Here is a 23,858-nt window from a genome sequence, read left to right as displayed (position 1 = left end):
AAACAAGACAAAACGTTTTAAATCTACATCTCGTTTTTTCCATTTACAGGACATTACCGCTGGAGGAAAGCAAGAAACAACCTGTAGTGTCAGGGCCAGACCCTCTTAAGCCACCCAAGAGGCAGTTACCTCCCACCTGGGTGCCTGGCCATCCCAGGAAAGAGGTTTTCGCCCAGATTCCTGTGCTGAAATCGGGGGTAGCCTTTGCATGCATTCACAGTCTTTTCCACAGCAGTTTGTCAGAGTCTGAGGCAATCATCCTTGACATTTACCAGATACAGAACATGCACCAGTGGGAATACACAATGTAAGAAATCCAACAAGGGAGGAAGGGAGGAAAAGGGGGTGAATGGGACCCTATTTTAAAGCCGCATGTGCAGTTTTGAAAGAGGCACATGTTGTTACTGAGAACATGTATTCAGTTTGCATGAGATTCTGTTACACTTCCAGATCATTTCTCCTTGTTTTCGAGGTCAGGGCATGTCACTGGCTGCAAAGCATGTCACTCAGTAGGGAAAGCAGCTGGTTAGGGTGAGGGTTAGCATGTCACTCAGTAGGGAAAGCAGCTGGTTAGGGTGAGGGTTAGCATGTCACTCAGTAGGGAAAGCAGCTGGTTAGGGTGAAGGTTAGCATGTCACTCAGTAGGGAAAGCAGCTGGTTAGGGTGAGGGTTAGCATGTCACTCAGTAGGGAAAGCAGCTGGTTAGGGTGAGGGTTAGCATGTCACTCAGTAGGGAAAGCAGCTGGTTAGGGTGAGGGTTAGCATGTCACTCAGTAGGGAAAGCAGCTGGTTAGGGTAAGGGTTAGCATGTCACTCAGTAGGGAAAGCAGCTGGTTTGTTAACGCCCAATTTAGTCATGTCTGCAACCCCCTACACTGACTAGCACATCTACACTGCACCCCTATCCTAACTACAACATTCACACTGCACCCCTACACTGACTAGCACATCTACACTGCACCCCTATCCTGACTACAACATTCACACTGCACCCCTACACTGACTAGCACATCTACACTGCACCCCTATCCTGACTACAACATTCACACTGCACCCCTACACTGACTAGCACATCTACACTGCACCCCTATCCTGACTACAACATTCACACTGCACCCCTACACTGACTAGCACATCTACACTGCACCCCTATCCTAACTACAACATTCACACTGCACCCCTACACTGACTAGCACATCTACACTGCACCCCTATCCTAACTACAACATTCACACTGCACCCCTACACTGACTAGCACATCTACACTGCACCCCTATCCTGACTACAACATTCACACTGCACCCCTACACTGACTAGCACATCTACACTGCACCCCTATCCTGACTACAACATTCACACTGCACCCCTACACTGACTAGCACATCTACACTGCACCCCTATCCTGACTACAACATTCACACTGCACCCCTACCGAAGTTGTCAATTTTGCTTTAGGCACACGCATCCAACCAATGCTTTCACAACCTCAAAAACTGATCAGAAATTTAAAATGTTGTCAGCTACAAATATTAACTCATCTGAAAGGTTTTCCGGATAACTGTGTTTTTTTATCACTGTGTGTCCCTGGGAATGTAAGTCTGGATTAATTATTTCTATTGCTAGCCAGGCTCTAAAAACTACCCATCCCACACTACACTGCTGTTACCAGTAACTGTGAGCAATGACGTGCGCTTTCATCAGTGTTCAGTACTCATGTTACAAGGGCGTTAAGTACCAGAAACATATTGTATGAAACCAAACAAAAGGTAAAATTTAGTGGTTTCTTTTTAGTTTCTCATCCCATATCCAGTCAGGATAGACAAGCTTTAGTTTTATGTACAGTATTGGAAGATATAAAAATGATGATTCCTAGGACATGTCTCCAGGTAGCAGCATTAAATAAATAAATGTGTAATAATAATAATACAAGCACATTTTAATTTCTGCATTTATTCATAGTAGAATTCACTGGATAGGAGCAAGGGCTGCATGGAGGAAGAACCAATTTTCTCCATTGTTATATTGTTAAACACAGTTGATTTATATTCCGAAAGGAAATGGATTCAGTATATCCAAATGTTGTTTTTTTTTCATTGTTGCTTTTAGCCAAAAGAAGTTCATGTCTCGGGGCTTATCCAGCGCTGAACTGAGTCAGCTGGAGCTGCCACTCTTCCATGGCACCACCGAGGAGGCTGTCCAGTCAATCTGCAAAAACAACTTTGACCCGCGCGTCTCCGGACAGAAGCACGGCAGTAATTACGGACAGGGCACCTACTTTGCAAAGAACGCCAGCTGCTCTGCCAGGTATGCTATCCAGTCGAAGAGCGGGCATAGGTACATGTTCCTGGCGATGGTTCTTGTGGGCAAGTCTGCAGTCGGGGAACAGTCCTTCCGACGCCCACCACCCCTGGAGCCCGACTCTCCCACCAGCGACCTCTACAACTCCTGCGTGGACAAAGAGCAACAACCCCAAATGTTTGTGATCTTCGACAGCTGCCAGTGCTACCCCTACTTCCTCATTCACTACAAAAAGCTTACAGACACTGTAAATGTATTTTAAAAGTAATGACCCCCTATTGCACACAACATCACTATATATTTGCAAGTTCTTTGCTTCAAATTGTATTTTCTTAATGCGATGCATAAGCCCTTTTTCATAGTGTTATTAACCCTTCACCAATCTAGCTCACTGCTAGTCAGATACAGTTATAGGTAAAACCAGTACGTACGCACTCACAATCAGAAAGGTCTGTTGGCTAGGAATCTGATAAAATGGTAGTTTGGAGGAAATGTGTGAAAATTCAATGCAGTCATTGTTTTTACCAAGTAGAGTGTGACACGGACATGTTCAGTGCCTAAGAGCCCATATTTTGAATGGGGACCCTAAAAATGAATCTCAGTATTGATCAGCAGCTCCAGAGCACACAGAAGCACTGCACACATCATGAACAGATAGTTTCTCATGTCTGTTTCCTCGCGTCACTAAGCTGGGGTACTGGCAGGTACAATAAAAAGAAACTGGCAAGAATATGTAGTGTAAAGTACTTGTAACTACCAGGATGTTAGCACATGTTTTCTGTCACCTCAGGGCTAATAAGCTTTGCATACAGTATCTCATGTTTTTTTCTGTAGTTTTTTTTTTGCAGTTTTAAATGTACGAATATACAGTATTGTGACAATAAAGTACCATGGTTAAATTTGAATTATGTTTTAAAGGGGGCAATTAGTCTTAACAAGCAGTAGCAGTACTGAGAGCTGGCATTTCAGGAAAGACAACAGCATTTTTACACAGCAAAAATTGTTAGAGGTGAAATCAACTACCACATGCACTGAGAAAAAGATACTTAGACTGTTCTCAATAGCTCATCAAATATGACTGAAAACATGCATGTGTATATTATTATACTTCGTAATATAATAATGCATTGAGAAAGCTTTGTTATTTAGAAGCAAGAAGCAAATAGATGAGCCTGTTTCCAATAGCCTTTAGTCTAGCAACACACACGGAAAGTGTGGACGGGTAGCTGGCTACATGGGGGCACCAGGACAATTGTTAGATCAATGATTGTTTAATTGAGCCATCTCGGTTAAACGTCTACAGCTGGATCTCTACAATATTGTCCTTCAAATCAATAGAAAAGCTGATAAATGTCACCATTATGGCTTCTCTCAACACCTTTTTCATGTATCTACCCGGACTTGCATTGTGATGTGACAGAGAAGACTATATGTTTTGTGTTTTTGTTAAAATGTTTAAATATTAAATATTGTATAGTTTTCTGTGTTTGTATGCTATTGTTCAATTGAAAATGATTGTTTGTTAGCCTCAGGAATACCATTGTACTGCTGCATGCTTTGCTACATACAGTAAAGGATGATCTGTTGTATCACTTCTTGAATTTTTCTGTACATTGAGATGCCCTTTGTGTCCTGTTTTCTGCGTGGAAACATACATGCTCATCACATAAACACATCCTGACTAGCACATGCACACTGCACCCCTACACCGACTAACACATCTACACTGCACCCCTACACCGACTACAACATTCACAATGCAACCCCCTATACTAACACATCTACACTCACCCCCTAGCAAACCACCAGCTCGGACCAGCACACACCAGTGCTAGTCAATGCTGGAATACGGCTGCCGTAGCTAAGAAGGGGATTTGATCTGTTGAACTAATACTTTTTACCCTTATTCTGCTTCACTGTACCACATCGCTTTCACAAGGTAACGTATCTATAGCATATACATGTCCAAATATTGTCAAGACTTCATTCAAAGGATAAGTGTTTTGACAATATTACATTATTATTATTATTATTATTATTATTATTATTATTATTATTATTATTATTATTTTAAGCTTCGGTTGTCCCTCCGCTGACGGCGCGCTGTGTGGGGAAACCCTAATTATATATGCATGCCATCATTTACGGGATTCCCTTGCCGCGTTTCTATTGTAAAACTAAAAATATAAATGATACTCTCGGTCTCCCGAACTAAGTATAATACATACAACTCTACAAGATCTATATCGTTTACAATTGTATACCGTCCCGTATACATTCAAGCAATAACACATTTATTTTAGAAAGTGGCGGTAACATACACCCTGATCTGATAGAATATGTCTGGAGTTAGAACCCGTTTCTCCTCCGCCCCTTTATGTAAATTAACCAAGTGGGGGAAATGAGGTCATGTTCCACATGCAAAAGAAAGAGGGGAAGAAAAACACACTGCACTTCCTATCTGGAAAAAAAAAAAAAAAATCAGGACACTTGGATCACATATTCACCCCCACTTTTAGCTCATAGAAACGGTTCGTAACACTTTCCTTTAAAAAGATTGAAGGTGTGAGCTGCGGTATCGTTTTTATAGGTAAGCACTTCATCTTAAGTGAACTACTTTGATATACATTCAACCAGTTCGTAATTACCTGCACGTGTTTGCTAATTTAAAAGTGTAATCTATCCATCTATCTATCTATCTATCTATCTAATTTTTCAGGTGTAAAAGTTTTTTTTAGCGGACATCGGACGTATTTTGTCAGTATACAAATTGTGTTTAAAGTGGATTTCTCCACAAAGCAGTTGACCACACACTTGGAACACGCTTTATAAAGCACGCTGCAGTACGTGTTTACTGTACACATCGTGCACTCGGCTCAGTACAGCGGTTATAGTGAAAATCTGGAGCTGGGGTGTCGGGTGAATGCACTCATTGGTTGTTGATGATTTTTCCACTACAGGGTCTTTCAAATGTAGTCCCTCTAATATGGTGCATGGAATTATTGATTTTTAATTTCTAGAAAATAGCCATATAGATCAGAGAAGGGAACAAGTATAAGGTTTCTTTCATAAAAAGACAGGGTCCCTCTGTTCGGTTAAGTTATCTCTGAAGAACAGGTTAACATACATTTCTTGAGTTGTATGAATGGCTTCAAATCAATATATTGCCCAAGAGGCTATATCGTATTATATTCGTATTGTAATACGTTAGGGGAATCTCGTGGAAGTGTCTTCCCTCACTAGAGACGCCTTCATTTCTTCACCTGGCATAACCAGGAATTGCTTTATTCTTTATGAAAGTTTTTATAGGAATCCATCCATTTATATATTTTATATAAAGTAGGGAGAAAATATACTGATGCACAAAAGAAATGCAACACTCAGGTCTAATGGAGTTAATCAAATATTTTAAACATAGATATCAAACAAAGTCACAGAAAATGTGAAAAAAAAATACAGATCAAAGAATCATTATAAGTTTTCAGTACGAAACGTGAAAATGAAAACATTACAAAGCATTACGAACATTACAAAACATTACGAAACTGTCAAAATGAAAACATTACAAAGTTAGTATCGGGTATGACCTCCCTGAGCATTAACACAACCCTGGTAGCGTCGACGCATACACCTGATCAGCCTCTGGATAGACTGCTGTGGGATGTTCCGCCACTCTTCCTGTGCAGCTGCAGCCAGCTGGTGAAGGTTGGCTGGTCTCGGTTGTCTCCTGTGGATGGCACTGGCGCTTTGGTCCCACAGATGTTCTATTGGACTCGGGTCAGGAGAAAAAGTTGGCCATGGCAAGACCTCAACATTGTTTTCTTGAAGTCATGCAATTGTAAACCTAGCACTGTGTGGTCTTGCATTGTCCTGCTGGAAAATCGACACTTCAGGACTGGCTTGCAGGAACTGTTGCCTCAAGGACTTTGTCAGTGTATTGCTGAGCAGTAAGGTTGCTCTCAATCTGCACCAAAGGTGTTCTTGTGTTAAAGGAGATTCCTCCCCACATGATCACACTTCCATCGCCCCACGGGTTGGCTTGAACAATGCAACACTCAGCAGAACAGTCCTGGGCCTGTCCGCCTCAAGACGTTTTCCTGGTTTCTCTGGACTCTGCAGATTGTTGAAGCAGAACATCTCATTCTCCAGGCAACTTCTCTCACAAACAGGCCGTCTTCAATCATGCCGATAGCAACCAGGCAATCTTCATTATGTTAATCTTGCGTTAATTAAAATCATGTCTTTTTGAATGGCTATTTATACAGATTCTTAACTCATTTTGGCAATTTTAACTCAACTCAAATACCAAACACTGAGCGCCTGGCGTTTTTATGAAGTCACATGACTTGAGCTCAGTATTTTGTCATCCCAAGGAACAATACTACTCAAACAATCAACAAACCTATCTGCTCACTAATTAAAATGTAAATAACATTATGTATGTGCCCAATGAGCTATTGATGTAAAACTTAGACTGTTGCGTTTTCATTGTGCATCAGTATAGTTTGTGAAGATGTGGTGGTGGTCTGTTACTGGCACCCTGCTTCATTTAATAACAGTTGTTAAGATTATCCCACACAATGACAATTGAACTGTACAGTTTTCCTGTATAATCAAATGCTCCTCATTGTAGTTCCTCCACACACTTTCAATTATCCTATAATATTGTTTAAGCTCCCGTTGGCCCCTTGATCCATATAACATGGGGCTCTCCTTATTATACATAGTACTGGCAGTTAATACTGCGATGAATCCCAGACTCTCTTTCCATCTTTGCCCTGCACCATCTCCCATAAAATGATGCCCTCTCTGGACAGATGACCATTGGGTTAGACAGGCAGAAGTGCTTCCTGGAGAACGTTGATGTATCGGACAGAAGTTACAGTTCCTTCACAGACCACTGGGCAACCTTTGCGAGACCCCTGGACCTCAGAACCACTGCGCTAGTCCAGCACACTATAATCCCCAACATTGCAGTTTACTTTGAACATTATGTTCTGGGATATTGAGTTTTCATTGAACCAATAGCAGTCTCCTATAGTACAATTGACACATTTATGAGACTGAAACAATTCCTTGACACAATCTGATTAATAACATTCCAAAATAAACTAAACAGATACCTGCAGTTGCTAATATTATCTATAAATGTTTAAGAATATAGCATACATTGTTTTACCCATTTCTATTGAATATCCCTATTGTCTCCCTCCTCATTTCGTTCCTCTCCCTCTCTTTCTTCCTCCAGGGAATGACAGCACTGCCCGTGGCGGGACCCCGCTTGCCGGGACTGCCCCCCCAGAGTCAGGCTAGCCTGCCCCCCCAGTCGAACCCGGGCTCCTCCCAGCCACCCCAGGGGGTCCTGCGCGAGATCCCCCCCGCCATCCTGTGCAAGATCGGACAGGAGACTGTGCAAGACATCGTCTCCCGAAGCATGGAGATCTTCCACCTCATGCGGGCCACTCAGGTAGAACACAGAGCCAGCCAAGCAACTCCAGTGAACTTCGCCGCATCTGTATTGCCAGCACTTCACAGAGCTCATGTTTCCCTATGTAGTAGAAACACACATATTATGTTAAATGTGTATAGAATTTTCAATGGTATTTTGTAACAATTTTGTATACCTGTTAGTGAACTAAAATGGTTTGCATTCTTTTCAATGCTGCCTGTCCCATCATGAAGGGACTACACTGCAACATGCAAGCTGCTTCTGGGAGTTTGAGTTTTTGTACATTGAAAAGCAGTATGCAATGTTTAGTTATTTTTTATTTTAGCTCCTGGCTTTTCTCTGTGTGTCAGACAACTCCTGCTTGCACCAGATCAGGTGAGCTCAGTTTTAGTGACACTTTTTCAGGCATTAAAACATTATTTCCCTGATAGCAGCCAGGTAACAGCATAATTTGCACAACTGTACTCAGAATCAGAGTTTTGTGCTTCTAATCTTTTCATTAAGTCTTTACAGTTTGTACATGCATGTAAAATAAAACTGAATAACCCCCGATTCTGATTCCACTACAGAATGTACATACATTGGTAACTGATCTCATTGCTTCATTTCTGTTGCGAGACACACATGCACTAATGTAGTTTCCTTACAAAGCAGTCTTGTTTCTCTTGATGGCTGCAATGTCATGCTTGCTTGTGATGCAGCTGCCCAACGGGGTGACGCAGAGCCATGCTGTGTACCAGGACCGCTTCCACAAGCTGCAGGAGCACCTCCGCCAGCTGGCACTGCTCTTCCGCAAACTGCGTCTGCTATATGAGAAGTGTGCCGAGACCACCGCGGAGCTCGGTGAGACGCCCAGCGAGGTACGCAGCTCACACCTGGGGGGGTCCCCCACGCATTGGAAACTCTCTGTGTGTTTCATAGGACCAGCCAAACATGCATTATGAGTAAAGCTTTCTGTCCTAAGGTTACCTTAGGTAAGGGATTCCAAGATTAGTGCTAGTTTGGGTCTGTGAAACCAGCCCTGTATGTTTAGTAAGGGATAAAGAACGATAAGTGTTGGATCGGTAAAAATAATTCACTGTTTCAAGTTCCATGGATTATTTTCTTACCGGTTCAACAGTTTATGCCACTTCAAACATGTCTTCCCAATTGACACTTGTTTGATTTTAATGACGTTCAATTGATTGTTAATTTGGTCATTGGATTTGATTTCGTTCCTTTTTTTAAGTTTAGTTCAAGCAGTTAAAATGTTTGCCTCACATTGTGGGAATGTTGTCATGAGTTCCTGGGAGTGAGTTTAAAATCCCACTCGCACACAGACAACATTGACTGTTGTAAGTGAAGATAGTAGTGAGATATACGTTGCTAAACTGTGATGTGTGCATTGTGTAGCAGTGCCATGCTGACAGTGGCTTGTCATGAAGCTGTCATGCATTGTGTAGCAGTGCCATGCTGACAGTGGCTTGTCGTGTGTGCATTGTGTAGCAGTGCCATGTTGACAGTGGCTTGTCATGTGTGCATTGTGTAGCAGTGCCATGTTGACAGTGGCTTGTCATGTGTGCATTGTGTAGCAGTGCCATGTTGACAGTGGCTTGTCATGTGTGCATTGTGTAGCAGTGCCATGTTGACAGTGGCTTGTCATGTGTGCATTGTGTAGCAGTGCCATGTTGACAGTGGCTTGTCATGTGTGCATTGTGTAGCAGTGTCATGTTGACAGTGGCTTGTCATGTGTGCATTGTGTAGCAGTGCCATGCTGACAGTGGCTTGTCATGTGTGCATTGTGTAGCAGTGCCATGTTGACAGTGGCTTGTCGTGTGCATTGTGTAGCAGTGCCATGCTGACAGTGGCTTGTCATGTGTGCATTGTGTAGCAGTGCCATGTTGACAGTGGCTTGTCATGTGTGCATTGTGTAGCAGTGGCTTGTCATGTGTGCATTGTGTAGCAGTGCCATGCTGTTGCTGACAGTGGCTTGTCTGGCTTGTCTTTCCCAGCTGATTCCCTATCTAGGAGAGGAGGCTCCTGGATTTCAGGTGGATCCCTGTGGATTGACGGCACAGTGGGAGCGCCAGGAGGTATTCAAGGTAAATTAGCTGCCGTATCGACTCTCTGTTTTTCATAGATTAGTTTGATGCACTTTCCTTTCATTTCCACGCTTTAGTTTCATGTTTTTCTGACTCGGATGAAGGCAGTTTCTCCAGTGCCCCATTTCCATTTTTTTTTTTTTTTTTTTTTTTTTGTAATGGAAATCTTAAAAAAAAAAAAAAGGATTTCGTAATCGTATTTATTTGTCTTCTGGATACATGTCTTCCAGCAGTGATATTTTCTGAAAAACTGGATCAAAACGATCCAGATAAAAGTAATCTTGATCACAAAATACAGGATTCAAAAGCCAGATCACTTTTATCCAGAAAATAAGTCTGAAATATTACTCCTGATATAATTAATCTGAACACTGTTCAAATGTAACCACTTGCTGTTATTTCCCATTACAAATAGTTTTAGCAACAATATGAATATTTATTTATGTATTTACATTTTTCACCCCATTGAGACCGGGCATTTCATTTTCAAGGTTATCCCAAAAGGACTACAGACAGGTTACATTTTATTATTGTGTTCATAATATAAACATATGCTAAAATGACTTGCATCACCAGCTGAAGTACAAAGTTTCAAACAATTGCAGGCTTGTTTAATTTGGAAGCCAGATGTAATTCTAGGGGCGAGGTTCACTACGCTAGCCTTATTGACTAACCAAACCTTACAGACCAAGCCCATTTTGCACTAATGTTCTGAGAGTCCTTCTCTGCAGCTGTGTCTCCCTGCTGGGGGTCAGTGGTCATCCATCACCCAACCTTGGTGGACCTCTGACCGATGTCTTATATTACATCTATCAGTGCTGTGCCTCAAACTGATCCACAAGAACAGGGAGTAGCACTTGCCCTTATTATCTGTTAGATGGAAAAAACTTTCTGTTGGGCTTTAAAACAGATGGATTATACTGTAGTTACAACTAGCTGTTCAGTGTAAAGACACTGGCACACTTAAAAATGTCATAGAAATATGATGTTAGTTTTGTTTCTGTAGCGACTATCAGCATTTCATTAGGACAGCATGGTTGGGATTACTGGCAGTTCAGACAAACAGGGTTTGGATTAGCGAGAGTCTACTGTACAGTTTATTATAATGATACTAATAACTAACTCTGCAGTGCTTTTTCCAGTATAAGACCTGTGGGTAAGATCCCTAAGCGTGAAGCCTCACCACACCACAGGTCTATAAGGCTGACCAGAGAGGCTGAATGGCTGCTTATCTTGTAACACTTCACTGTCTTCCAGAAAGTGAAACAGAAGAACCAGGAGATGAAGCTGCTGATGGACCAAATGCGCAACCTGCTGTGGGACGTGAACGCCATGCTGACCCTGAGGAAGTGACCCCTCCCTGTCCCTGTGAACGCCATGCTGACCCTGAGGAAGTGACCCCTCCCTGTCCCTGAGAACGCCATGCTGACCCTGAGGAAGTGACCCCTCCCTGTCCCTGTGAACGCAATGCTGACCCTGAGGAAGTGACCCCTCCCTGTCCCTGAGAACGCCATGCTGACCCTGAGGAAGTGACCCCTCCCTGTCCCTGTGAACGCAATGCTGACCCTGAGGAAGTGACCCCTCCCTGTCCCTTTGAATGTCATGCTGACCCTGAGGAAGTGACCCCTCCCTGTCCCTGTGAACGCCATGCTGACCCTGAGGAAGTGACTGCTCCCTGTCCCTGTGAACGCCATGCTGACCCTGAGGAAGTGACCCCTCCCTGTCCCTTTGAATGTCATGCTGACCCTGAGGAAGTGACCCCTCCCTGTCCCTTTGAACGCCATGCTGACCCTGAGGAAGTGACCCCTCTCTGTCCCTTTGAACGCCATGCTGACCCTGAGGAAGTGACCCCTCCCTGTCTGTTTGAACGTCATGCTGACCCTGAGGAAGTGACCCCTCCCTGTCCCTGTGAACGCCATGCTGACCCTGAGGAAGTGACCCCTCTCTGTCCCTTTGAACGTCATGCTGACCCTGAGGAAGTGACCCCTCCCTGTCCCTGTGAACGCCATGCTGACCTGAGGAAGTGACCCCTCCCTCCCTGTGAACGCCATGCTGACCCTGAGGAAGTGACCCCTCCCTGTCCCTGTCCTGAAGAGGCTTGGGTTTGTTCTGCCCATCAGGGACCAGGAAATCCCATGATCTACTTTAAAATCCCTTTAATCTCAGGAATCATCTCTTTCAGAGACCCCCAGTGCGTCTCCATGCATTGTCTGCTTCCAGTACTGCACTACCATTTACCAGAGTGCTAACCAAGGTCTCAATTTTAGAACCTACTGTAGGATTAGCCTTATCAGCATGGTCACTGGTCCCCCTTTTGCTTTTTTTTATTTAGCTTCAATTAGAAATCATTAATAATGTTTTTACATACTGTTTACCTTTTTCATGAGAAAAGGGCTGGGATGAACGTGGGTTTTAAAATTAAATTGAAAATCTTTCCTTTTGAGTAAAACCTGATATTCCAACAAATGACCTTTCAAACAAAGTAGAGAAACACTCCTGTGTACAATAGAATGGGTGGGATTTATTTCAGAAGTCATTTACACATTGGATTCCTTTGCATGATGTCTGTATGGTAGGCATTTAGAAATGATTTGAATTGAAGATGGTCGTTTTTGTTACAGAATACGTTATGGGCAGTGTTTGTGCCACTATATATTTTTTCTTTTTTGCGAAGGATAAGGGGAGTCAGTGAAAATGTGCAGGAGATTTGTTGATATCTGTGCCAAGCGGTTTGAGATGCTGAATTTAAAACTTGCACTGAATTCAATGAATACATTTAATAATGACAATTGACAGTGCGTGTTTGCATGACAGGTTTTGTAGATGAAAGGGGATCGGAGCGTTCCCTCTAAAACCGTCTTGCCAGCTGGCAATTTCTCTCCATGAGTAGTTGTGGTTTTTGAGAGGGCCCATAGAGAAAGCCATGCACTCCAAGTCACAGGACCTTACCACCCATAGTTCAATATATGAGGGCCCATCGTTTTCGCCAACAGTAAAAACCTGCCCATTGTACTGTGCTATTGAGAGTACCAGGGTGTGTTTATGCATCAATATAGCTGCAATTCTGTTATCCTCAGACGTAAGAATACACGTGTAAGAAACGTATGTGTTTTGGTATTTATACTGCAATAATAGTTTCCCAAATACAAGCACATTCGCATGTCTGTGAAAATAAGCAATATTGTAAACATTAAAGTTTTTTTTTTTTTGCTGCATATTTCTGGTAATATGGTAAGCTAGCATCGTGTATTTGTCCACTAGGAAATGCATCAGAACCTCTTATCTGAACTAGTTGGGACCCACAGGGGATCTATCTATTTGTTCTCCTAATTATTACTGCAAAACCTCCAGAGATGGAAGGCTGGTTCGCTGACTTTCTGTGATAACAGGGCAGGTTACCAGGGGTTGTCTGGATAAGAGAGGTGGTGTAACGTTTGAAGTTTGGATTTGGTTGGTAGTGTACTCTGGGGCCACTTTCAAAGCTTTAGGTAAGTCAGTTCCTGTAAACGCCCCTCTGTGAATAAGGGGAATATGAACAGATAGCATCTCCATGAATACCGGCTAGTCCTTTAGGAGTGTCTTGAATGTAAATCTGGAAGAAACATTTTCTTTATTGCATTCTGTTCTGATGATTGATCTGTATTCTCAGGGTGCTGTGTCAAAGATTTTTACGTAGATACATTTTGTTACAGATATTCCAGTATACTGTCATCTGTTTTTTGCTTTACCAACGTGCTGCAAATGAAAACATTTTTTTGAATAACTGTATTTATCAGCCTCCTTTCCACTGCAAGGAACTGGTGACTTCATGTCTCAGTACTAAGAATTCACCAAAGCGCTGGTAATATAAGCATAATATGCTGACGTTCTTATTTTTGCAATGAAACAAGTTTTAAAATTCACTGGCAGGTTGGATCTGGTCATCCAAATGGTCAGTTTCCTCCTTGTGATGCTTCAGTCGCTCTGAAATGTGTTTTAAGAAGAAACCGTTTGAACAGCTGATCAATGCCTTGTGTCCCTGAAGGGGTTAAAAGAAGCTTCAATTCAATAACAAACGTTCCGACTATAAATATTTCTCAATGTCTTGAAAGACGTACAGTTGGCATGTCTGTTAATGAATGTATTAGGTTTCTTTTATTATTTCTAAATTCAGCACGGTTATAGTTACGGATGACAAATTATTAGTAGTATCATAATCCGGGGGTCTATGGAGGGGTTTAAATTAAACTTATATGTGTGCATATGGTGGGTGTAAAGTAGATTATGGTGATCCACTTTCTAATGTTCTAAAGCTGTCTAAAGTTATTTTATAAAGCCCACTAGTGATGTATTACTCTACAGACAGCCACAACACTGCCCACGGTCTGTATACTGGACTCAAACACATGCTGACAGACAGCAAATTAGTGCCAGGCTAAAGCTTCTACTCGGACATTATGTTTGAAGTGATGGGTGATGAGGAGTGATGCTATTTGTAAAGTGACTCGAGGTTTGTATTGCGTTCTCCTTGCCTTGTTTGTTATTTTCAGGAAAACATGTGGAAAAGGGGACTGTGTGTGTTTACGGTTATATTCTTTTTTTACTGAAATGCAAATGAACCTCAGATCTCTTTGGATCGTTATTGTATGCTCTGTGTGCCCCACGCAGGCACTGCTTAAAACAAAACCACGGCTAGCTTTACTGTACTGCCTAGAACTGTTTTCATTGATGTATTTTTCTAACTTTTGCTGCTGCTGCTTGTGGCTAATTAAAAACAAATCTTGTAATATGTTCATGCAGTATTTCTTTTTTTACTTAATTGCATGCTGCTAAATCCACACTGATGTATAATTATCTAAACCTGTACTGCCACCCTTACACTGGTGAACCTGTTAGATCAGTCTACTGTATTTGGATTGTATTTAATTAAGATATTGGGGTTCTGCTACTGCTAGTAACACTGTACCTAATTGACTTGAATAAATAAGCCCAGGATCATTTTACATGTTGGTGTTTTAAGTGCAAGCTTATGCCACCAGATGGCGACCTATCCTAAGGAACAAGGCTGCAGTACCACACTTGGCCCAGTAGAGGCAGCATTGAGCCCCTGAATCCTTAACAGCAGCAGTCCTGTGGAAGAGACTTGTCTGCAGCTTATACTTGGGGGATATAAACAAACATGTAATTGTGTGCAATGGAGAACCCCATTGCATACGATTACAGCACACAGCTGCGTCACAATGGAAAGCACAACTACTAACAGGACATACAAAAGCAACACAGCATTGCCTTTATAAAACATTTTATTGGTCTTAAGTTATATACTCTTACTGTCATTTTTAAAAGTTGTCTCTGAGGATACATTTTTATTCTCCTAGTTAAAAGAAAAAGCAAACGCCTGCATCTTCACCCCTCCATCGAACGTGCCACAGGAATGGTTGCGTTTCAATGTGCTTCCAATGACATTAGAAAGTAGGGTCCAGGTGGTCTGCACACAATCCTGATACAGGTCAGTACCACTCGGATCTTGATAAGAGTGAATTCCTTTCCTTACCTACCTAATGATATTAGAAACGGACACCGTCAATAAATAAGTTGTGTCTCCAACATCTTTATATACACTTCCAGAGAAGTTTGAAAAATGTTCTTTTACACTGTATTACACTGAAGAAACCCTAGCAGACCACAGCATTGCCAGCAATCGTACCTTCACAATGGATTTGAAACAAATAATGCACAACCGTGGTTCTGATGCGTTAGCACGGGTTCCCAAACTTTCTTGGCTCGAGGCCCCCCCCCCCAATGGATCCACAGAAATTGAGTATTCCAAGCAGACTGTGCACTTCAGGCAATCATTCTTTGCAGAGGTAGAAGTTCTGCTGCTTTCATGATGTTCAGAGTCATTTCTGCTTTGTGTAAATTCATTGATTTCCCTGCCTGGAGAACATCGTTTGGTCAGGGCTGTTTGGGAAAGAAATATGTTGTCTGTGCTGCGGCCCCCAGTTTGGGAACCCCTACATAAGCACGCTGTCTGTCTAGCACTGATATGGTACTGAAATGGATTACCAGCAGTGTGAACAGATTGCGAAACCAATTCTATCGCAGCCACACACATCCTATCATTGCCATCATCTGATAGCACAGTGTTCTCCAGGGGCAGGTGTGAGGATTGAAATTCAGGAAGGGTTCTGCTGATCCCAATCGATTTACTTTAGAAAAAAAACTCTCTTCAAATATAGCATGACAATGTGAGTGAGGAGCGTGTGTTTCTGTATAGGCCATCCACGCTGCCCCCCACTGGAAACACTGCGTCTGTCAGCTTCTTAATTAGAGCTGCCTTATTACAATATTAAAACAGAAACAGACATCCTGTATGAAAAAAAGAGCATACATACAAAATCTACCGCAAATATATTTTATTATTTTATCAGATATACTTAGAATATACAGTCACTCAAAAAAGTATTTCATTAACCTCATTCAGACCCTCTTGTTCACTAAACATAGATCACCATCTACCCCATTTAGGCCCTGACATATACAGTATATAAGATATATTCAGGAACATTTTCTTAAATAAAGAGAACCACACAGTCTTCCCCCATCCTTGCTGAACAGGCACCATCAGCAATATAAACCACACACACCTACACTGGTCTGGAACGAGGCAGTACAAAGCTTGATACAGTGTAGTGTTCATGCTTGTGTTCTTGTAATGGTCACAAAATGGTTTCAAATAGCTGTCGCATGTTCCATGTTTGAAAATAAAACTAGCCTAGGATCTTCTTCAGCAGCAGCTTTACAATGTATAATAAGTATCTGGAGCATGTCTGTAGGCATGTTCAACTGTCAGATATACCGTGTATGAGTTACATGTATCTAGAGAAATGCTTGCCCAGTTATGATGAAACTTGCTAAGGATATTCTCTAACATGTTACTAAGTAATCTGGGTGTATATGGAGGCTATCTGTCGTTCCCACTGTCTATATTTGATGCTCACGTTTTTTTCATTTATTAATGAGGAACGCGCTACGCAAGAGGGGTGATGTCACGGTTTTCTGACGCATTTCCCGCAGCGAACAGTTTATCCAACCCTAACGTCAATCAAACGTCTGCGCTGTGAAACCTTTTCCAATCTGCAGCGGGACGCTGTTGAAATACCACGCAGCTGACTAGTACTAGTTTAGGATGAGACTTTCTTCTTGTAAGTTCACAGACAAAGGAGAAATCTGGAAATATGGGTCCCTTCCCTACGCAGATCCAGTTACTACTCTCTAGGGAGGGAGGGATGGAGGTAAGGAGGGGAGCCAGACGTGATCCTGACTGTCTCTAGTCCCTACCCTCCCTCCTCCATCCCGAGCCCCCCAGGCCCTGAGCCCCTCAAGGGGGTCCTGCAGCAGTGCTCCTCTGTGCTGGAGGTTGCGTTGTCTCCCCTCCCGCCTCAGGGCCGCTCCAGGTCTTTGTATTTCTTGCGCAGGATGGAGACCTGGTCCTTGAAGAGCACGGGGTCCAGCCGGAGCTGGGAGTGCACCAGCGGCATGTAGCCAAACCAGTGGGCGAAGACGTTCATACAGTCCTGCCGCTGGGAGAAGAGATCGGGGTTCACCCAGTGCAAGCTCTTCATCCCCTGGGAAACAAACACAGAGGGAGACGATTATTAGGGGCAGCCGCTAAACTGGGCCCTCGCTTTCATTTACCACTCCTGGCACACATGTATGCTAGTAGCCCTGCACTAAAGTCCTGCTTCAAAGGCTTTCTTTATTACTTTGCCTTACCGTTTTATCGTATTTGCAATCTCTACCAGTAGTTCTGAATGCTAAAACAATCCAATTCTGTCAGTTATTCTTTTATCTGATCCACCAAGTACACAGACTGGACAGTTAATGGGATTGTATCAACAGAGTGTTGTGATGATACCAGTTCAATTGAGGCATGATTAAGTATTGCTTAAATAAAGCTGCAGGAAAAAATAAAAATAGAAAAAGATAGCAAGGGGTCAAATTAAAAGGATGCTACTGGTTGCTATGGAGATGGCATTACCAGAATGAGGAAGTTAAAGAGAACTTCAATAAGGAGGTATCTTTTTAACAGATAATCAGCCATTTCAAAAAGAATAATTGCATCCGGTACTATTTTAATGTGACGGGTCACATATCAGTGATTAGAGGGTAAATAGAATACCTTTTTTCACGGTTATCACTGATTTCATGATTTCTGTGAAATGTACCCATTGCCGTGCAATATGTAGCTCCCTGTGAAAATACCCATTTCTGAAAGAACAGTGTAAATATACATATTTTTTATCGCCTAAAAATAAAAACAGCATAGAGCTGCATGATTTCTTTAAAATGTCTTCAACGAAAAAGACACTGGCTGCATCGAAGATCGGAAATATTTCTGGTAAAGATCGCTCTGTCCAGTACAAGAAGGGGATATTTCACTGTTGTTATTTTTACATGTTGTTATTTTGTCTGACAATTCGTTGCTGGTGAAAGTAGAATGTCTTTAAAATGTGGACATAAAAAAACTATTTACAATTTAGCATTTACTGTTTTTCAGGTAAGCGTTTAAATATTGAGATACATTGTTGTATAATAATTATACACTGCTGTGTAGTAATTCTAGAGAAAATGATAAAAACAATTTGATTCTGCTCTAATAAATATTATCTTGAAATACCTATTTTTAGACCACCAGTGAAATAACAGTTTTAGACCAGGCCTAATAATCCGGCCCCCCAGCTGGAGTAGAGAGCCCGGCCCAGGCTCTGAAGCCTCGGGAAGGGTTACCTGTGTGGACAGCACCTCTTTGTACTGCTTCCTCTGTATCACTTTGATGGGGGGCAGCTGGGTGACGGCTGACACAAGGAAGTTGAACAGGATGTCATCGCAGTTTCCTGTCTGGTCAACGAGGCTCCGCAGTGCGGTGGGGAGGTAGTGAGAGAAGAGGTGGTGATAGTACCTGAGAGAGGAGGAGAGTCAGGGCATGCATCTGGATACAGATAGAGAGAGGTAGATCTGCTCAAAACAGCCAACTTCCAAGCGTCTAAAATACCTTTGTCAAGGGAAAGTGTGTTTGAAAACAGACAGTGGACGTACTTACAGGATTTTGATGCCATGGTAACTACACTCACTTACTTCTATTTACATCTATTAATGTGTTTGTGATGTCATTTACTACATAGTTAACAATGTATGATCTACTATTTCTTTCTTCAGACATCATGGTATTAGGTCTATGTACCCATTTATCTTTCTGTATTCTTTTGCATTGTACATTACCTAATTGTATTTCTTCTAAAACTTCAAAGTGTAGGACACTCATGTAATGTAAAATATTTTTAAAATGTTGAATTATTCGTTGATTTACTTTTTTTTACATGTTTGATAGGTGATTCTGTATTCTTTTATATAATGTCGTACCTGTCTCTCCTACGGATTGTACAATGACTGTCGTAGGTCACTTGGGTGGTCTGTATTTTCCAACAGACTAACTTGTGTCAGTGTGTTTCTTGGTCTCCATACCTGTGGTAAAAGGCTGCCCCGGTCAGTATCATGGAGAACTCGTTGGTCCATTTGGAGGTGTAACCCCACATCTGCTTGCTGTTGTCCCAGAAGTGGCTGCGTGGCGGGTACCCCACGATCCGGTCAGGGAAACTGCACCACACCACAAACGCAAAGTTCACCTGCAAGAGGGGAGAGGAGGGGCCAATTAACACTCGAACACACACCAAAACTCTGCTCCAACACTCTCAATTTAGGGGTGCTACGTTATTAAATAATCTTGAATTTATAAATATGTGTGTGTCAGGCCGTGTTCGTATTCAAATGCTGTCTGCTTGATTTTGTGCAAACCAATTCTATTATGACATCCCATGATCCTTTGACAACGTTCTGTTGTCCCCAACCTCTTATATAATACATTTCTGACTTATTAATCAAAAATAACATGTTTTTAAGAGTAAAGTTTAAACACACCTCACCTCAATGTGGAAGCAGCATTAAGAAGAGTCTCACCTCAATGTGGAAGCAGCATTAAGAAGAGTCTCACCTCAGTGTGGAAGTAGCATTAAGAAGAGTCTCACCTCAGTGTGGATGCAGTATTAAGAGTCTCACCTCGCTGGTCAGCAGCACAGTGTCTTCGTCCAGGCTCAGCACTGCATCCGTCGTGATGTCGCTGTAGGGCAGGAAACGGCTGCTGATCTGGAATGAGAGTAAGCGAGAGGGTGACAGGGTGACACTTCACCTCTCCTCAGTATAGCTTCTAGACAAGACACTGCACAAGGGGTTTGGAAATGCATAAATAACATTCCAACTAATCTATGATACAGTGAAGTGCTCATTTGTGGTGTATCCTCTATGGCTGAGGCTCTTTCACTCCTGTCCCGGGGTGTCAGTCTGCTCACCTTCCTCTTGCCCTCCACGATGCTCAGAGGGACGGGGGTCTCGGGCCATCTGCTCCGAGGAGGGGCCGGCTTCTCACTGTTCCACAGAATGATGATCTGAAATGAGAAGCCAAATCACAAGACCTGAGCAACAAGGGAATGAGGAACAAGAGCACGAACAGAGGTAACTGACACCTGCTCAAACCTAAAGACTACCGGAAGCCATAACAGTAGTACAGTATTTCATGCTAGATTTCGAAATGTCACATTTTTAAATTTTTCGATATGCAAGTCAATATGTTAACGTAACATTATTCAGCAGGTTTCATTGGACTTTATGAAGCAACATGAGTTAATTTTATAGGGTGATGCTAAACTTTTGGCCACAGTGCAATTCGATAATATATTAATCAACAGGTATATTAGGGGGGCGTGGCAGACCCAAGTCAGAGTCTCAGGTAGAAAAAGTTTGAGAAGCACTGCTGTTAACAGTAGGGTGGAGACAGCCCGTCATTACAGCAGATTTCCCTGGGCGACACACACCTACCTGAGAGCAGTACTTTGATTTGGAGACCACCTGCAGGAGCTTCATGATGGGCTGTGACTGGGAGAGGAGAGGAGAGACAGCGTGGATGACAGCTGTGAACTCCTGCCTGGGGCTGAGACCTGCGTGAGGAGAGGGGGGTGAAGAGGGCGCATTTCTCAAAGCATTTACTCCAATCTTCAGCGCTTTTTACAGAATTTCATGAAACAACCACATAACAAAGAATAAGTAGCTTTTTTTCTCCCCAATTTGGACATTTATACAGTCAAAAAAAAGGGAGGGCTTACAGGGTTGAAGGGACTCAGGATTTGAATGGAAGAGGAAGGCTGTTCAGTCCTGGCACTTAGGATTCTCTGGACAAGCTCAAAGCAAGTACAGGCAGATTTAGAGTAAAATGATAAGAACTCAATATTGGAGCGACAGAACCACCGTGATTGCAAACACTGCAAAGCAGTAAAGGAAATGTAAACTAAAGCAATTAAACAAATGTGTAAAGGGACTTCCTCTTTGATATAATCTAAAAAGAAAACTTGTGAGATAAAGTCACATTGGGGCTTTTTAAGTTCAAATCCCTGAAATGTGGGCTTGCCTTGACTAACTGCTGCAGGTATAAAAGTGCACAGATAAATATACCCCATGGTGTGTGTCTCTGTGCACGGACCCTGCCTCTTACCCTGGTTCAGGTAGTAGAAGGGGAAGTCTGACAGGTGAGAGGAGTACTCGGGAAGCACAAACAGACCCCCGGGCAGCGTGTTCCACATCAGCTTATTACGAGACACCCGGCCGAACACACGGTCCTTTATGATCTGAGAGAATACAGAAACACTGGGTTACAATCCACTGCACAGCACACCCGGCCGAACACACGGTCCTTTATGATCTGAGAGAATACAGAAACACTGGGTTACAATCCACTGCACAGCACACCCGGGTGAACACACGGTCCTTTATGATCTGAGAGAATACAGAAACACTGGGTTACAATCCACTGCACAGCACACCCAGTTGAACACACAGTCCTTTATGATCTGAGAGAATACAGAAACACTGGGTTACAATCCACTGCACAGCACACCCGGGTGAACACACGGTCCTTTATGATCTGAGAGAATACAGAAACACTGGGTTACAATCCACTGCACAGCACACCCAGTTGAACACACAGTCCTTTATGATCTGAGAGAATACAGAAACACTGGGTTACAATCCACTGCACAGCACACCCGGGTGAACATGCAAAATGATCATGGTAATCATGTATAAGGGATAGCCTGTTCATATACAAGAACATTATTAGAAGGTGTTTGTGTGAGTTATTTTTATAACCCAAAGTATTAAACGCATCAGGAAATCTGAGCCAAAAAAAAGAGGTCCCAATTTTGGTTATAACATGTTGAACTAACAACTGAAATCATGCAAAGCACATCAAGGATCATGATTGTGTTTATTAATAAAAAGTGGGAAGATCTGAATTCCTGTTTTGTTTCAGTTCAGTAACTTCGCACCATATAAAAGCATGTTTGCATTCTTAACTTTATCTAAGAAAATAAATTACTGCTGTAATCTTTTAATCATTGGCAACGCATTCAATTATATAAACCCATGCCTGGAGACAAGTGGACTTAACCAAATATATTACAGTTTAAACATGAACTCTCTAGCAGCGCTCTTGTGCATGTGTTCCCATCACAAGCTCACTGTAATGGCAGGAGCCTAGCCAGGAGACCTGGGATTCAGTCCATTTGAATTACTACAGTGTAGAGCCTCAGATAGGGACTCCCTGCCTTTGCAAGGGCCTTTGCAAGGAAAATCACAATCTGATGCGTTCATTTTAGCGATGACAGACAGACTCTTAAACAGATGACTTGTGTAAGATATAATATGCACAACTTACAGCCATGTAAGATTGTGTAATAACTTGTATTAAAGCTGACCACAATACATTTGCACAGTCATTTCCCCGTGGTTATACAATGCAGTTGAACTAGGGAAACCAGTTAATGACTCTCCGTAATCGATTGTAAACACTTATACAGACGTGCTCAAATTTGTTTGTACCCCTCCACAAAAAACAAAGAATGCACAATTTTCTCTGAAATAACTTGAAACTGACAAAAGTAATTGGCATCCACCATTGTTTATTCCATATTTAATAGAAATCAGACTTTGCTTTTGATTTTTTATTCAACATAATATTGTAAATAATAAAACAAATGAAAATGGCATGGACAAAAATGATGGGGCCGCTAACCTAATATTTTGTTGCACAACCTTTAGAGGCAATCACTGCAATCAAACGTTTTCTGTAGCTATCAATGAGACTTCTGCACCTGTTAACAGGTAGGTTGGCCCACTCTTCCTGAGCAAACTGCTCCAGCTGTCTCAGGTTTGATGGGTGCCTTCTCCAGACTGCAAGTTTCAGCTCTTTCCATAGATGTTCGATAGGATTCAGATCAGGACTCATAGAAGGCCACTTCAGAATAGTCCAATGTTTTGTTCTTATCCATTCTTGGGTGCTTTTAGCTGTGTGTTTTGGGTCATTACCCTGTTGGAGGACCCATGACCTGCGACTGAGACAGAGCTTTCTGACACTGGGCAGTATGTTTCGCTCCAGAATGCCTTGATAGTCTTGAGATTTCATTGTGCCCTGCACAGATTCAAGGCACCCTGTGCCAGGCGCAGCAAAGCAGCCCCAAAACATAACCGAGCCTCCTCCATGTTTCACTGTAGGTATGGTGTTCTTTTCTTTGAAAGCTTCATTTTTTCGTCTGTGAACATAGAGCTGATGTGACTTGCCAAAAAGCTCCAGTTTTGACTCATCTGTCCAAAGGACATTCTCCCAGAAGGATTGTGGCTTGTCAATATGCATTTTAGCAAATTCCAGTCTGGCTTTTTTATGTTTTTCTTTCAAAAGTGGAGTCCTCCTGGGTCTTCTTCCATGGAGCCCACTTTCGCTCAAAAAGCGATGGATGGTGTGATCAGAAACTGACGTACCTTCACCTTGGAGTTCAGCTTGTATCTCTTTGGCAGTTATCCTTGGTTCTTTTTCTACCATTCACAATATCCTTCTGTTCATTCTGGGGTCGATTTTCCTCTTGCGGCCGCGCCCAGGGAGGTTGCCT

The 23,858-nt window shown here is 42.4% G+C and overlaps 2 protein-coding genes across 3 annotated transcripts in view; one reads left to right on the top strand and one right to left on the bottom strand.

The window, feature by feature from the left end:
- The first annotated feature begins 4,740 nt into the window (after window positions 1-4,740).
- LOC117413149 (mediator of RNA polymerase II transcription subunit 30-like) lies at window positions 4,741-14,596 on the top strand. Its single transcript, XM_058997683.1, has 5 exons — window positions 4,741-4,888; window positions 7,547-7,765; window positions 8,449-8,607; window positions 9,739-9,828; window positions 11,086-14,596. Exons 2-5 carry the CDS (start codon window positions 7,550-7,552, stop codon window positions 11,179-11,181), a joined length of 561 nt encoding a protein of 186 aa, XP_058853666.1. The 5' UTR covers window positions 4,741-4,888; window positions 7,547-7,549; the 3' UTR covers window positions 11,182-14,596.
- A 1,612-nt stretch (window positions 14,597-16,208) lies between these two features.
- LOC117412720 (exostosin-1c-like) overlaps window positions 16,209-23,858 on the bottom strand; it is a 115,138-nt gene continuing 107,488 nt past the window's right edge. For both annotated transcript variants that reach the window (XM_058997681.1, XM_058997682.1), the window contains exons 6-12: window positions 21,410-21,542; window positions 20,740-20,858; window positions 20,214-20,309; window positions 19,924-20,010; window positions 19,333-19,493; window positions 18,598-18,769; window positions 16,209-17,435 (exon numbers count right to left, since the gene is read on the bottom strand). In XM_058997681.1, the coding sequence (XP_058853664.1) occupies window positions 17,250-17,435; window positions 18,598-18,769; window positions 19,333-19,493; window positions 19,924-20,010; window positions 20,214-20,309; window positions 20,740-20,858; window positions 21,410-21,542 (954 nt within the window). In that variant the 3' untranslated portion in view covers window positions 16,209-17,249. The remainder of the gene's footprint in view (window positions 17,436-18,597; window positions 18,770-19,332; window positions 19,494-19,923; window positions 20,011-20,213; window positions 20,310-20,739; window positions 20,859-21,409; window positions 21,543-23,858) is intronic.

The sequence above is a fragment of the Acipenser ruthenus genome, chromosome 23 (assembly GCF_902713425.1).
Source record: "Acipenser ruthenus chromosome 23, fAciRut3.2 maternal haplotype, whole genome shotgun sequence".
NCBI lineage: Eukaryota > Metazoa > Chordata > Actinopteri > Acipenseriformes > Acipenseridae > Acipenser > Acipenser ruthenus.
Note: the sequence above shows the minus strand (reverse complement) of the source record. Positions and strands in the feature narration are given on the sequence as shown.

What these genes read in the sequence shown, in the direction of transcription:
- LOC117413149 (XM_058997683.1), top strand. Translation starts at nt 7,550, where the DNA reads ATGACAGCACTGCCCGTGGCGGGACCCCGCTTGCCGGGACTGCCCCCC. An exon ending in ACCTCATGCGGGCCACTCAG is followed by an intron (nt 7,766 to 8,448) that starts GTAGAACACAGA and finishes CTTGTGATGCAG; the next exon opens with CTGCCCAACGGGGTGACGCA. An exon ending in TCGGTGAGACGCCCAGCGAG is followed by an intron (nt 8,608 to 9,738) that starts GTACGCAGCTCA and finishes TGTCTTTCCCAG; the next exon opens with CTGATTCCCTATCTAGGAGA.